Source organism: Anastrepha ludens, chromosome 3 (assembly GCF_028408465.1).
Source record: "Anastrepha ludens isolate Willacy chromosome 3, idAnaLude1.1, whole genome shotgun sequence".
Lineage (NCBI taxonomy): Eukaryota > Metazoa > Arthropoda > Insecta > Diptera > Tephritidae > Anastrepha > Anastrepha ludens.
The window spans coordinates 13365330-13380635 of NC_071499.1; the positions used below are offsets into that span (position 1 = coordinate 13365330).

General features: G+C 40.1%; 1 protein-coding gene across 1 annotated transcript in view; it reads right to left on the bottom strand.

Annotated features, from left to right (window-relative positions):
• Positions 1-2424: 2424 nt before the first annotated feature.
• The window catches only part of LOC128857043 (uncharacterized), an 81631-nt gene continuing 68749 nt past the window's right edge, over positions 2425-15306 (bottom strand). The window contains exons 3-4 of the mRNA XM_054092572.1: positions 10638-14563; positions 2425-2953 (exon numbers count right to left, since the gene is read on the bottom strand). Of these exons, the coding sequence (XP_053948547.1) occupies positions 11044-14563 (3520 nt within the window). The 3' untranslated portion in view covers positions 2425-2953; positions 10638-11043. The remainder of the gene's footprint in view (positions 2954-10637; positions 14564-15306) is intronic.

The following is a 15306-nucleotide window of genomic DNA, read 5'->3' on the forward strand; positions in this document are numbered from 1 at the left end:
TATTCGTGGATTTGAATATAATAAGAAGTAAACAGAAAAACATTTCTTAAATTTTTAGATTTATGCAATTTTGAAAATTTCAACATTTTTACCAGTTTTGTCTATTGGGTTTTTCAATGTTCATTATATTTTTATAACTCTGCAAATTTTCTAATTTTTGTATAAAGTTTGAAAAGTGGATTTATATGAAAAATTAATTTATTAATATAATTTATGAAAAATTAATCAGAAAAACAGTCAAAACTGGTTCATGCTTTAATTTGTGCTTTTGTTTGTTCGGGCTGTAAAAGTTTTCTCCGATTATTTTTAACGTTTTTAGAAAATGTTTATTTTCATTGCTTGGTAAAAAATTTTTTTGGGAAAGAAAAATATACATTTTTGTTAAAGGGTTAGGGGGTTAGGGAGTCAGAGACAGAGGCCCGAAAAATGATGATTTTCAATAATTTCTTTTTTGCTATTCAATACCTTTATTTTACAAAAATACATCCTGTTTCGACTTGACTCTAGCAAATTTTCAAAAAAAAAAAACAAAAATTAATAATTGTAAAAGTTATCGCTGTTTGTGTGGAGCCCGTTCCTCCAGAAGTCCCTAAAATCAATCGGACAAGAGAAATTAGTTTTATTATTAGGTGAGCAACTAAGTTCTCGCTGTTTTTTTTAAGAAAATACAACTTTATGAACTATGAAAAAATGGTTACAAGTGAAACATTGAAAGTATTGCCCATCGCTGGCTACTACTTACTTTACTACTCGCGGTAAAACTGTTCATCGTGTGAGGCTATCCACGGATCAAGCCATTTTTTGATGTCTTCAAATGAATGGAACTGCTGGTCAGCTAGACCATGTGCCATCGATCGGATCAGGTGATAATCGGACAGCGCAATATCTGGAGAATATGGCGGATGGGGTAGGATTTCCCATTTCAGTGTTCCCGGGTAGGTTTTAACGGATTTCGCAATGTGAGACCGAGCGTTGTCATGCTGTAGAATAACTTTTTCATGCCTCTCCGCGTATTGCGGCCGCTTCTCGCGAAGTGCTCGGCTCAATCGCATCAATTGAAGTCGATACCGATCCCCAGTGATGGTTTCGCTTGGTTTTAACAGTTCATAATAAATAACACCAACTTGGTCCCACCAAATACATAGCATAACCTTCGCAGCGTGAATATTCGGCCGAAACGACGACGTAGAAGACGACGACCAGCGGTCCCCATGACTTTCTTTTCTTTGGATTGCTGTAATTAATCCATTTTTTATCACCTGTGACGATGCCATGAAGAAAATCTTTCCTTTTTTGCCGCTGGAGCAGTTGTTCACAGGCGAAAAAACGATGTTCAACATCCCTTGGTTTAACTCATAAGGAACCCAAGTTCTCTGTTTCTGAATCATTCCCAAAGCACGCAATCGCTTGGAAATGGATGGGGGGGGTAACTCCTAATACTGAGGCAATTCTTCTTGCGTTTGACACGGATCCTCATTGAGAAGTGCCTCCAATTCAGCGTCTTCGAAGGTTTTTGGCCTTCCTTCACGCGGACGGTCGTCAACATTAAAATCACCGTCTTTGAAGCGACGGAACCAATCTCGGTACGTTGTTTCACTTAAAGCAGCATCTCCATAATTTTTTTGTAGCTCTCGATGCGCTTCAGCCGCCGTTTTTTTCGAATGAAAGAGGAAAATCCACATTTCCCACAAATGACGATTATTCGCCACAAAATCAGACATTTTCACAAAACCAAAAGTATACTCGTATGATACCAAAACAAAATCACTAATGTGTTGAAACAGTTTGTTTGCCATATGTCTAAGCTTGGTTTACGCCGTTTAGGTTATGTTAGAATCGACTAGCACACAGTGCTGGCGGCATCTATTGACAAACAGCGGGTACTTAGTTGCGCACCTAAGAATATAAAAGTCGGCAACACTGTCAGTAGGTAAACATTTCCATTATTCTCGCTAACTTTTTCAAATAATACGTTCAGAGGCGGCAACAATTATTGCATAGCTGGAACACACCCACTCCCACTTCTTATGCGAGTATCTCTCCGGTTATATAATTAAGGTACGGCGTTTCTTTGTGTGAATTCAGACACTATGAAATAATCAATTATAAAATACACTGAGCTAATGAGTGTTAAATGGCGTCAATAACAAAGATTTGTATTATTTACTTGATTTATTTTTAGCTTAGGAATCAAAACAGCAGGAGCCTAATTCATTCGAAATAATCGATAATATTGATTTTAAATTTAATGCTTCCTGCAAGGCCATTCGGTGTATGCCTTTTATACGAGTTAAAATGTTTATATGAATGTTTTTTTTTATATTATATCTGCATATTTATTTAACAACCTACCTTCTTTTCCTTTAGCAGCCAAAGAGAAAACAACACTTTGTTAAATTTAAATAATTTTTTATTGATTTCTGTTTTAAATGATTAAATACACATTTTTGGATAATTACTTTTCACATATCGTTTTTCTCGTAACATAAATAAACTTATTGATTAATTAAAAATAGTTTATATTGGTGATACAAATACAAGTTTAAATGTTAGCACTAATAATAATACATACAAACGTTTATGATTTCATATTTTCGGTTACATTTAGTTGCTATGTTTAAGTAGTAATTTACCAATTTTTCATTCTGTTACTTCAACTGAAATGTTTCAATCGTCACAGTTATGGCTGATTATAATATTTCATGGACTTGTTTACAAATTTCTTACCTACTTAGCGTTAATTAAATGCTAGCTAATTGAAAATATTTTGTTTTTTTTTGTAATAATTTTCTAATAAATTCTCTTTTAATATTTTTTATGTATATAATTTTGCTCTGGGCATTTAATTTTATAGTACATCGAATATCTAAAATTAGTTTCTTAATTTTTTTTTATTATTTACAAACCCTTTGAAGTAGATTTTCAGGTATTAGACGCACATTTGTCGTGAATTCTGCAAACAAGAAATGTATTTAAAGTGATTTATAAGCAGAAAAAAAGGTTTACGTTAATAAAATAAAAAAAAATGTTATTTAATTTATTATTACAAAAAATATTTATTATAATTCATGAAGTTGAGTATTTATTTGAGTTGGGATTATAGAGAGTGTCTCAATAAGAGTTTTCCTTCTTTTATACTTTCAAAGAGGCAAACGCCTAGGATTAATATTGATTAGTAAGATTTTTATTGTTAATATATGAATGAATGCCTAACGCAACCAAGTCGTAAAAATTCACTACAAAGTGAAAAAACCGAAACTTGAAAATTTCACTCAGTTATAGCTTAATCCGCTAACCCTTAATCGGGATTAACGACGTAGTTCGGAACTATCTCAGGAGCTAAGTGCAACTAATTCGAATTGCCAATTAGACTTAATTCTCATAATTTAAGCGGATTAGGAGAGTTTTCGGCGGGCGGCCTCGGTAGTCTAAAGAACAAAAAAAAAACAAAAAATCTTATTCCTCAACCCCAAAACCTTATCCTTTCTATCATTACTCCCGCACAATAGTCAGCGCATTATTTGCATTGAGGCTGCTAAAACAAGTAAAAACAAAGAAAAACACACAGTTACACATTGCGTCAGTGGCGACAGCAAGAGGAAGAGGGCAACCGCGCTAACACACGAAATTTAGCGAAGTCCTCAACCATCTGTGCGATCCTTCTGCCAGAAAAATGTGAAACACAGATGGCGCTCACAACAGTAAGAAAGTGTTGATCCTAAGCAATGACAGGCCCACTATTTAGGACTGGTAGCGGCAGGCTAATCACCTACCCTGCCAGAATGCAAAATAGATTAACGAAACCAACGCAAGACTAAGTCTTGTCGAGACCCTATGCTCCCGAAAGGAGTGAACAGGGAAAACTAAGGGGAGTTTTCGATGGCAATCCATTGTTAATGAAAATAATGAAACTTTTAAAGAGAAGAACAAGAAAGACTGAAAACAATCGTTGTAGTATTAAAATTCTGGAAAATATGATGAGCACAACAGGAGTCGGTATTTTTTAGCATTTTCGTTTTATTTGTTTGTTTATGAATAATAAGTTTTTAGTATCACAGGAACCAAAAGGTCTATGCGTGGCTTAATGCCAACCAGGCTAACCTAATCTAGTATCAGAGCAGCTAATACCCGTATTTGTCGCATGCGATCCATTTTTTACTGACAAAACAATCCAATAAACAAATCAGCTGTTCATTAATCCGCGTAACAACCGGCTGCCCCACTACGATTTTAATAAAAACTAACTGCGCCGGTAATCCCGATCAACTCCATCGTCCGTCTAAGCAAATAAGTGCACACATAAGCTTGTAAAATGTGGCGCAAAATTAATCATCCTACCGGAAGATTTATAATTTTTGCAATAGTGTCGTACGTAAATTTTTTAATATTCAATAATTTTGTTTTATTTAGTTGAAAAGTTATTTAAACTGCTACTCGGCTCTCAGTTATTGTAACAGAATCTGTACAAAAACACATCAGCTGTGCTTGTGATTATTACCCTCCCATTAATAAAAATCCGTTCTAGACTGGAATGGCTTGAAGAAGATTCATCACTCAACCCACTCCTTAAGATCTACACGGACGGATCTAAAATGGGCACTGGTATAGGATCAGGATTATATTGCGAAGAGATTTTTATCAGTGAATCCTTTAAACTACCGGAATATTATAAATATTGAGCAGACTCGGTTCTCAATGTCCGTTGTCTTATCTACAACTTTCCTTTTTAATATCTTTTTGATTATCTTCCTTCTAACTCTTAATTTTTCTCTACAAAATCTAACTTTTTTGACTCTCAGCTCTCAGTTCTCTCATCATAAATTACGTCAGGGCAAAGCTATGCATATTTTGCCAATTGTAATGGGTCGTTCTTGAAAATTTCACGCAAATAGTATGTAAAGTTCATTCTTGCGCATAATTTTTTCTTTCTTTACCTAAAAGTCAACCTTACAAAGCTTATCTTTACGAGAATTTACGCATCGGTTCTTGGGTGACGTTGTGCTTATGTTTTTAAAAAGGTACTGAAATTGTACAGAATTCAACAACATACTTCCCAGTAAAAAGTACTTTGATCGAAAATTCCAGTTTCATTCTTTATAAGAAAATTTTTCTTCACAATGAAGGTGAAGCAAAATTGTGAGAGTAACATTAATGACTCAGCCACGTCAACAGGGACTCGGCAGCAGAATTCTGCTCGCTCGTTTCACTCTTATTCCCACACTCGTCCAAACTCTTGCTGTTAGATGGCAACGAAGTAAAATGAACGTTGGTATGTGAAATGGTTGCAGTACTACTCTGGCACTTCCCAAGTTGCATTAAAGCGTCATTTTGATAAATGTAGACTGAGATGAGATATAGAAATGGGATTGAAAATTAGTGAGAAAAAAACGAAATACTATATGTGTTGTTATCCAGAAAAGATCACAAGTGAATCCAATGAAAGCTCAACGAAAAATAATTGATGCTAAAACATCTACGACGAAGCGAAAGATAGATGAAGATCAAAATGAATTGACGAACTAGCGGATGACATAAAAAAACTCAAAGTAAGCAATTGGATTACTTCCAACCAAAGGTCGGGTTATATGGATACATTTTATTCAGCAGGCCAAATCGCACACAGAGCTGTAGCGCCAAACGATGATGATGCTGACATGAATTTAAAGTGCTTACAAATGTTTACCCCATACAATGATTAAGCCGATAGGTGTGTAATTTTTACATCAGCTTTATAAAAGTAGTTTTCAGTAATTAATTGAAGGTTTTTTAACGATAAATGATTAGTATCCTTCAAGGTGGCGCAAAATTAATCACCCAATTTCATTTTTACTAAATAAAAAAAAATTGCAAGTGAGGAAATCCTTATTATCGCCTTTACGCGTTCCATTGTTTGTCTGTTTGTATACAACAGCTGATAAGTATGATTGGCGTACGACGGCAATTGAAAACCATTTAAATCTTCCGTTAGGGTGATTAATTTTGCGCCCCCTTGCACAAACCCTGTTTGGCCAATAATCTCTTTAAACATTTAAATTTGGTTTTGAAAACCACTGATTTGTTAAAAATCAAAATTTTGCTATTAAATACTAGAATGTATTTTTCATTCAAGAATTTTTTTTAATTTTCTTATTTTAGATAATCTAATCGAGGGCTATCATGCACACTGTAAAATGCCTATTTTAAGTGTACAACCCGAAGGTCACAAAAAGCTATTTTAAAAATCGTCATCATTTAAAAGAAAGTAATACCAAAATTACATTTACAAATTCCACTTTAAAAATAAAAATATGTATGTAAAACGAAAAAAAAACAAAAAAAAATCTCATTTTCAAACCCAAAACTTTATCCTTTCCATCCTTTCTCCTGAAAAGTCAGCGCATTATTTGCATTGTAGCTACTAAAACAAGCAAAAACGCAAAGAAAAACACACAGTTACACATTGCATCAGTGGCGCCAGCAAGAGGAAAGCGGGCAACCGCCGTAATAGCGCTAACACACGAAATTTAGCGAAGTCCTCAAGCATCTGTGCGATCCTTCTGCCAGAGAAATGTGAAACACAGATGCCGCTCCAAGCCGTGAGAAGGCGTTGTTCCTAAGCAATGACAGGTGGGCATTCCCATTATTTAGGACTGGTAGCGGCAGGCTAATCACCTACCCTGTCAGAAATCAAAAAGATTAACGAAACCAACGCAAGACTAAGTCTTGTCGAGGCCGTATGCTCCCGAGAGGAGTGAACAAGGAAAAAAATGTAATATATGTTTTCAGGAAACAGTTTTTTTTGTAAAACCAAGGAAAAGTTATAACAATTCCTGTATGAAGTTTTATATTAATAAATTAAAAACTTCTGCAACCGCTTTTCTCGGTCTCTTTGCTACCTACCCTACTCCATAACCCCTTAACAACATCGCAGCAACTGGCTGCTGTCTTAAACCCAACTGAACCGTGTGAAACCGTGCTAAAGCGAAAAAGAAATTCATTATTTTCATGATAGATGGCTGTATTGGTCGATATCTCGTGAAGTATCACTCAAACAATTTAAAGTTTATACTCGTTATTAAGGTGGCATTTCACACTAAAACAAATTAGTTTGCTGTTTTTTGTTTGTTCCACTCAGTTGTGAGTTACAGGGTGTTAGCAATGGAAGTATTGTAGGTAAAAATTACTTGAATAAAAACACGAATGTTTAAACTTGTGCTTTTATTGATAGCGCAGTTTTAGTGGGTTTGCGCAAGTACTAGTTGACCGTGTCATACATAGTTCAGTATACCCTTATGCTCTTACCTCTTTGCTCTGATATGCACTGCTATGCGTTGGCCTTGAAATTAACATGGTATAATTTAAATGTTATACATAGTTACATCTGTTAGGCCCATGATCCATATAAAACCGTTGACAAAATTTAAGTTTCGCTTATCACTAAGAGCATCTCGTTACCGCTACCATGCAATTATCACAGTAAGAGAGTGATAAGTGAAGAGAATGTCATCACGTAAAATGAATAGCGTCGCTGAGTGTAGCGGTCTGTTGCAGCAAGAGCGCAGCCAGTGGAGCTACTATGTATGTGTGAATGTGTGTAGATCATTCTGTTGAGTATATAGTTATGTATGCGTGAGTGTGCATATACTAACGGCTGCAATTTGTACATTGCGAACCGCTGATGATATTAGGTGCAGTGGATACTCGGAAAGCGACCCGAACGTGCTCCAATAAGCTAATTACGTGCAATAATCGAAGTTGACCGGCATTTTAGTAGTCGTGGCATTGTTCAGGAGAGATCGACCATAAAACAGTTTTAAATAATTTGCACACAAAAATTTGACGCAAAAATAATGGATTTCTTTTATCCTCAAGCTGCTCGTAATACTCGTATCAGGTCAGTTCATAAGTTCGTGCGTATTTTATCCATAATTTCACTTTTGTACGATGTTTGCATACAAAAAATTAAGCGCGGAATATAACGGAACTATTTATATTTTCTTTAATATATTGTGCATTCAACAATTGATTTTAATCGTGGATAGAAGCACGCATTGTTAAAAAATACAATGGAATCTTCGAACGCGTATAAGAGGCATATTTTGTATTTTTTTATAAAAGTGGTAAAAATGCAATAACTGCTGCTGCATAAATAAACACTGTTCACGGCGAGGATACCGTGAGTGTAAGGACTGCGCAAAAGTGGTTTTCAAAATTCCGAAGTGGTAACTACGACGTGTAGGATGCCCCGGCCGCTGGTCGTCCTGAAATCTTTAACTCCGACATTTGACAGTCGATATGATAGCTCAGAAGTTAAATTCACCGCATGGAACAGTTCACAGGCACTTGGTTTAGTTGGGAAAGGATTCAAAGCTGAGGAAATGGGTTCCGCATAGACTTTCCGTCGCCAACCTTCAGCAGAGAGTGAATTGTGTTCTCAGCTGCTGCAACAAATTGAAAATTAAAGTTTTTTGAACCGTATCGTTACTGGTGATGAAAAATGGGTACTTTACAATAATCCTGTTCGCAAACGCCAATGGTTAGGTAAAGATGAAATACCAGAACCGACGCCTAGAGATGGCTTTTACTCCAATAAGATTCTCCTTTCTATTTGGTGGGATATGGCCTGTATTGTTTATTATGAACTTCTGTCTGTCAAACCTGAATGAGGCACTTAACGAAAATCGACCGTCTTTAGTGAATAGACGCAAAGTTTTGTTTCACCACGACAACACAAGACCTCATACCGCAAGGCAAACATTAGGCAAGCTGAACGAGCTCGGATGGGAGCTAATGCCGCATCCACCATACTCTCCGGATATTGCACCTTGTGATTATCACCTTTTCCGTGGACGTCAATCCCATATGAGTAACAAGAACTACTCCTCAAAAGAAGCTATAAAAAGGGATATCGAAGCGTATTTTGGCTCCAAGGACAAACAATTTTTTGAGCAGGGAATTAAATATTTGCCTAAACGTTGGGAAGTCATTGTAAATAATGAAGGAAAATATATTATTGATTAATAAATATTGCAAACATATTTCTTATTAATTTTAAAACCACCTTTAAAAAACGCACGCACTTATGGACTGACCTGATACGAGGGGTGCCTTGTATATGTCGGGATTTGGCAACCCTGGTGTTGCAATCTGGCAACTGACAGCTGTATCGCAAATTTTGACATTTTTTGGCTTTTACGTACTCAGAACGTTTTGAAATACCAGCGCTATTTGTGTTGTTTACAGTAACTTAAAAGATTCATCTCGGTCCAAAAATGGAATTAAATCGGGAAATTTTCGTCCGATTATTTTTTACAACTTTCGACGTGGATTAACTCAGCAACATTGCATGGATGAACTTAATTCATTTTTTGGCGATGAAGCTCCTTCAAGGAGCAGTGTTTATCGATGGTATGGTGAATTCAATCGTGGTCGTAGTTCACTCCAAGACGAATTTCGTGAAGGTCGTCCAAAATCAGTTGTTGTTCCGAAAACCATTGATGCTGTGAGCGAACTGATATTGCAAGATCGTCATGTGACCTATCGTGAGATTGAGACAATCTTAGGCATTAGTGGGACCAGCATACATTCAATATTGCATAAACATTTGACTGTCAAAAAAATTTGTTCGCGTTGGATCCCACACGATTTGTCAATCGCTCAAAAAAAGGCTCGTGTCGATTGGTCGAAGGAAATGCTCAAAAAATACGATCGCGGGGCCTCGAAACACGTCTATGATATTGTGACAGGTGATGAATCATGGATTTACGCGTATGAGCCCGAAATTAAACAGCAGTCGACTGTATGGGTGTTTCAAGATGAGCCAAATCCAACAAAAGTTGTTCGCGCACGAAGCACTTCCAAGCAAATGGTCGCCTGTTTTTTCGGAAAAACTGGACATGTCGCAACCGTACCACTAGAACAACGCAGAACAGTAAATTCTGAGTGGTACACAACCATTTGTTTGCCAGTTGTCTTCCAAGAAATTAGGAAAACCAATCGCCAAAGACGGATCACTCTTCACCAGGAAAATGCGAGCTCTCACACATCGGCTCAAACAACTGCATTTTTGAGTACCCAAAACATCGAATTAATGGGTCATCCGCCGTATAGTCCTGACTTGGCACCGAATGACTTCTTTTTATTCCCGTACGTAAAAAACAAACTGAGAGGTCAACGTTTTTCGACACCTGAAGAAGCGGTTGCGGCATTCAGAATGCATGTTTTGGAGGTACCTCATTTAAAGTGGCAAAAGTGCTTCGACAATTGGTTCAAACGCATGCAAAAGTATATAGATCTTCATGGATAATATTTTGAAAAACAATAAAGTGATTTTCGATGATTAAAATTTGTTTTTGTTCTCTAATCCCGACATATAAAAGGCACCCCTCGTATTTGCCTACTTGTGTTATAGAAGGTGTTACCCCTGTGAAGCACACGCGAGTGATTATTTTTTTCTCATATATAAAGTATTCCAATTAAATAGTGATTAGGAAGGCTTCATGAATACCCTTATTAGCGTAGTATTCTGGTAATGAACGATTATCTTTATTTGTTTCTCATAAATATACCATTTTTTTATGTTTGGCTTTGTCCAACATGCAATGACTAATAACCGAAAATAAATGTAAAAATATAACTTCTTAATAATATTAATTTACCTTAGTGCTGCTTATGCCTATTAGCGTAATCACATGCCATACACTTAACAATACAGCGGATAAAAGTGCGTCTATATTCCTTAAACTTTTCGTGGGTTTCGTGGCTGGTGGCTGGGGACGTTGTTGAGCGTAGCAAAAACGTACAGTTTACTTAGTACTAATGAGCACTCGGCAAGCGGGCAGGCAGCAGACAAATGTACTTATATACTTACACATACAGATAAATCATGCAAACACCATTAAAGAAGTGCGAATAACCGAAAATAGTTGCACGCACGAAATTCACAAGCACTCAATCAAACACCTTCGTAGCCACGCACACCTTTTCGCACAGCCACTCAACTCAGCTGTCTGCCCACCTTCGCTGTTAGTCAATCCTTTTTAGCATTGCTGCTTATGCTACGTCTTATTTTTTGCCATTACTGCTGTTGTTGTTGCTGTTGCCGCTACGCGTTGGCGTATTTGTGTTTGCATTAGCTTTGCCGCCACCATGGCTTTGACTGCCATCACTGCTAACAGCATTACTATTTTTAGTATTTTTATTGCTGTTGTTGTTATTATTGTTGTTATTATTGCTGTTATTACTGCTACCATTGCCATTGCCATTATTGGATCGTCGAAATTTCGGCGCTATGTAGTAAAGCCCATCCTGCTCGCCGGTTGCGGTCAACTGCGGCAATTGTGGCGGCAGCCGCTGATAGTCATTTGATCGATAGATTGGCGAGTAGACTTGTGGGCGCACCACCTGTGGATGCGAAATGTATTCACTGTCCGGATTGATTGGTGGCAGCGGTTGTCGGTAGTTGACCAGTATGTCACGATGTAATGGAATTTGTTGTTGATATTGACGTTGTGGCGCTAACTGCTGCTGCTGCTGTTGCGGCACCGGTGGCGCGTAGTATTGCGATTGATGCGAAAGCGGTGGTGCCGACTGCGGCGCGTTATAGCGTTGCAGCTGCGCAGCGTAAGGGTTTAGCGGTAATGCTGGCTGATAGGGATTAATAAATTCTGCGTCTGGATTGAGTGGCGGTCGATTTGGCGCGTAATTAACATAAGTGTCGTTCTCCAAGCTCCACAGGGTTTGCGGCGGTTGCTGCTGCTGCTGTTGTTGCTGGTAGTCAGGTTGGGGCTGCGGCTGTGGTGGTGGCAGTGGCGACGGTGGCTGCCGATAGTTGACAATGCGCCGCGCATTTATCTGCTGGAAGGGCTCCTCATAGAAGCGATTGTTTTGACGCGCATGCAGCACTGGACCGCCGTAATAGTAGCCAGCGAAGCCACGCTGCTTGGGTGAAAGGGCTTGTGGTGGCCGCTCAATACGTTGATACGGCGGTGTATGCTGTTGCGGCGCCGGTGGTGGCACGTATTCATTTAGCTCCTGCTGTTGGCTGACCGAAACCCATGGCGTTTGTGTGGCGACATGCGTGCGTGGTGTGCTTGGATATGGCGGCAACTCCGGTTCGGGCGCCGCACGATATTCGGGCAAAAACGGTGTTTGCTGTAAATACTTGGCGCCCAGCCGCAGCTTCTTGGGACGTCCTTGCACAGCTGGCTGTGGTTGTTGGTAGGGTGCGTCGGGTTGCACAGGCACGAGCGTGGTGGTTGACTGGTACCGTGGTTGCTGTTGTTGTTGCGGATATTGCTCGTCTAGCCGTTGTTGCTGTTGTTGCTGTTGCTGTCGCTCCACATTCGCCTTCTCCACATCGATGGCATGGAATGAGTTTTCATCGTCCACCGGTGGACTGTAGGTGACCATTGGCTTGAAGGGCACATCGTCATATTCTGCGGGTGGTTGGAAGTCACCTGCGCTCGCCGTTGGCTGAGCTGGTTCCAGATTCCTTGACGCATCGAAATTGAATTCGTATATCGGTTTGGCTTTTGGTGTCCGCGGTATGCTATTATCTCGCAACTGTTGATTTTGGTAGTAGCGCAACGTCTCGCGTATGGCATTCACTTCTTGTTCGAAGTTCTCCAGTGGGCGCGGTTTATAGACAGGCGCCTCTACTGGCACCGGTGGCGGCCGTTTATATCTCGCCGCCTCCGGTTTAGGTGTGATGTAGACCACATCTTGTGGCAAGTACTGACGTTGCGGCTGCATTCGCGGTGGCAAGTAAGTACGTTGGTTCTGCGGTTGTGATTTGAATGGTCGTTTGCTGGTCGCGTACAGTTTTATTGGCTTGGCCAACACCGGCTTCTCCGTTGTAGCGAGGAAATCGTCGATGATATTTGTAGTGACACTGGTAGGCTGCCGTTTAGCCTCGAAGTATTCATAATAAATCGGATTGGTTTTCGAGAGCGTGTCCTGGTTATAACGCGGCGTTGTACGTTCATAAGCCACGGCATTCGGTCGCGTTCGCGGATATTTGTTGGAGGGGAAGATGGGTATGTGCACCGCGACTGGCACCGGTATAGCTTCGATGACCTCGGGCGGAGCTGCAGTGGGTGTTGGTGCGGGCGGAGGCGGCAGTTTGCTCGGTGGCACCACATGCGGTATGGCGGCTGGTGGCTCTGGCGTGATGATAATTGTTTTCGGCGCATACTGGTGTACTTTCGTAATGACTTGTGGTCGATAGGGCGCTTCAGTGGTCGTAGACGTGGTGGTTGTTGATGTAGTGGTAGTCGTCGTAGATGTGGTACTGGTGGTGCTTGTAGAGCTCGTGCCATAGCCGCGATGTCGACTTAGCGCATGCACTTTTTTTGTTTTTTCCAATCGACTGAATTGATTGGCTGGCGGTGGTAAGACAATGCCCGGCACTAATGGCCCCGGTGGCACAGGATTTGAGTAGTTACTCTTGTAGACAAATGTATACGCCGGTGGGTAGTAAAGCGATGGGTCATCTTCATCGAAATAATCGGTGCCATTGGAATTCTCCAATGAACTGTTGCGTCCTAGTGGAAATGGGCCGAGATTGGGGAATGTAATGGGACGCCCATTGCTCAGGAAGGGATTAACAAACGTTTGGTTGTGATAGAGCCATGGCGGTGAGGGCGCCGGGTAGAGGTAGCCGGGCTCACCTTGTGCAACATCTTGAGCCGTTCCCGGCCGGGTAAGAAGATTCTTCTCGTTGTCACTATCACCTTCGGACGATGCGTAGTTGGCTTCCGCGCCGGCGGGATAAACTGGTATCGATTCGTTAGCGACCGGATAGACGACCGTGAATTTATTATTTCCGATAAACTGTAGCGGGCCATTCTCTTCGAGCTGGACAGGAAAGGGTGGCGGCACTTTTGGATTCGGTGGCAACTTGATTTGTCGACCGGGCGCATCATAGTCATCGATGGGCGGCCACGGTTCGTCTGGTTCGCCCTCATTCAGATTACCGCCCTTGATCACAAGCAAATGATCTTCCGCCAACCAAATATCCTCTTCATTCAAACCACCAAATGTGCGTTCATTATCTATGGGTGTCTCCTTATTTGGCAAATAACTGAGTACGCCCGGCCGTTTGGGTGGACGTCGAAATATCTCCTTTTCAATCAATCCATACTTACCATCACGCACTTGATCCGAAAGCGTTTTCTTTGATTCATCTTTGTTCTTGTTCGGCTTAACGATATTCTCTTTGCCTGAGCCGGCACTGAGTCGCAATATACCGTTGTCCCAATTTTCAAAATCTCCTGCATCTTCCAGCAGCGCCTCATCATAATCGTAATCATCACGATCGGCGCCTACATGAAATGGACCTGCAGTTGTTGTCGTTGTTGCGGTATTCGTTGTTGTTGCAGGAGTGGTGCTCACTTTCGCTAACCGATATGAGCTGCTCATGGCTAACTGCCCTCCCTTGGAGCGCACGTACTGGTATGAGGGCTTGTGAGTTGTTACTGAATTCGTTATGGTGCTGTTCGAAGTAACAGCGGAGACTTGAAAAGTCGAACGGCCCTCGGCGTTTTGTATATGTCCAGCCACAAGCCGCTGTATCATGCGGGGTCTGAAACGGTAAGGAAGATTGTGCTTTAGAGTTATGGAAAATTTAAAGAAATATTTTTTAAGCAGGTCCCTTAAAATACAGTTACCTAGGGAGTAGTCAATAAAAAACCTAAAAAGTTCTACAAGGTGAAGTCTAAAATACACACGACTGACATCATAAAAATGTTTTTTGATGGCGCCATCTTTTTAATGAGTTAGTGCGTTGGAAGTCCCATCCCTAGCTGACTTCCAGTGAAAGCCTTGATGACATTCGGTTCAGTGGAAGCGACGTTATTGCGTCTAAAGTGTCAGAATGCTTGTGTCATCGGTACAAAAATGAGTTGCGAATAAAGAGCTAACATCGAATTTCGTTTTAAAATTCGTAAAACGTTTCGCGCCTACAAAAGGTCTAAGTGTCATTGCGACAGCCACTCTACCTACCCTACCTGCCTACTACTACAAATTTTATTTTGTCACTCTCTAGAAAAGACTGCAAAATATTGGTTGGAGTGCTGACAGGACATTGTTTCACCCTACATCATGCAGCCAAAATCGGATTAGTCCAGAGCGATGCGTGTAATACGAACGAAGAGAGTGTAGGGGTACTTTGGAACACCTACTTTGCCACTGCGCTGCTCTTTGTAGGCATCGACAAATGCGCTTACGATTAAAATATTTTTTATCCTTGAAGAATGTTGCTGTCAAAAGGTTGAACGGCTTTTTTAAACTCACGAAGACGTGCATTAAGAATTACTCCCTAGCACT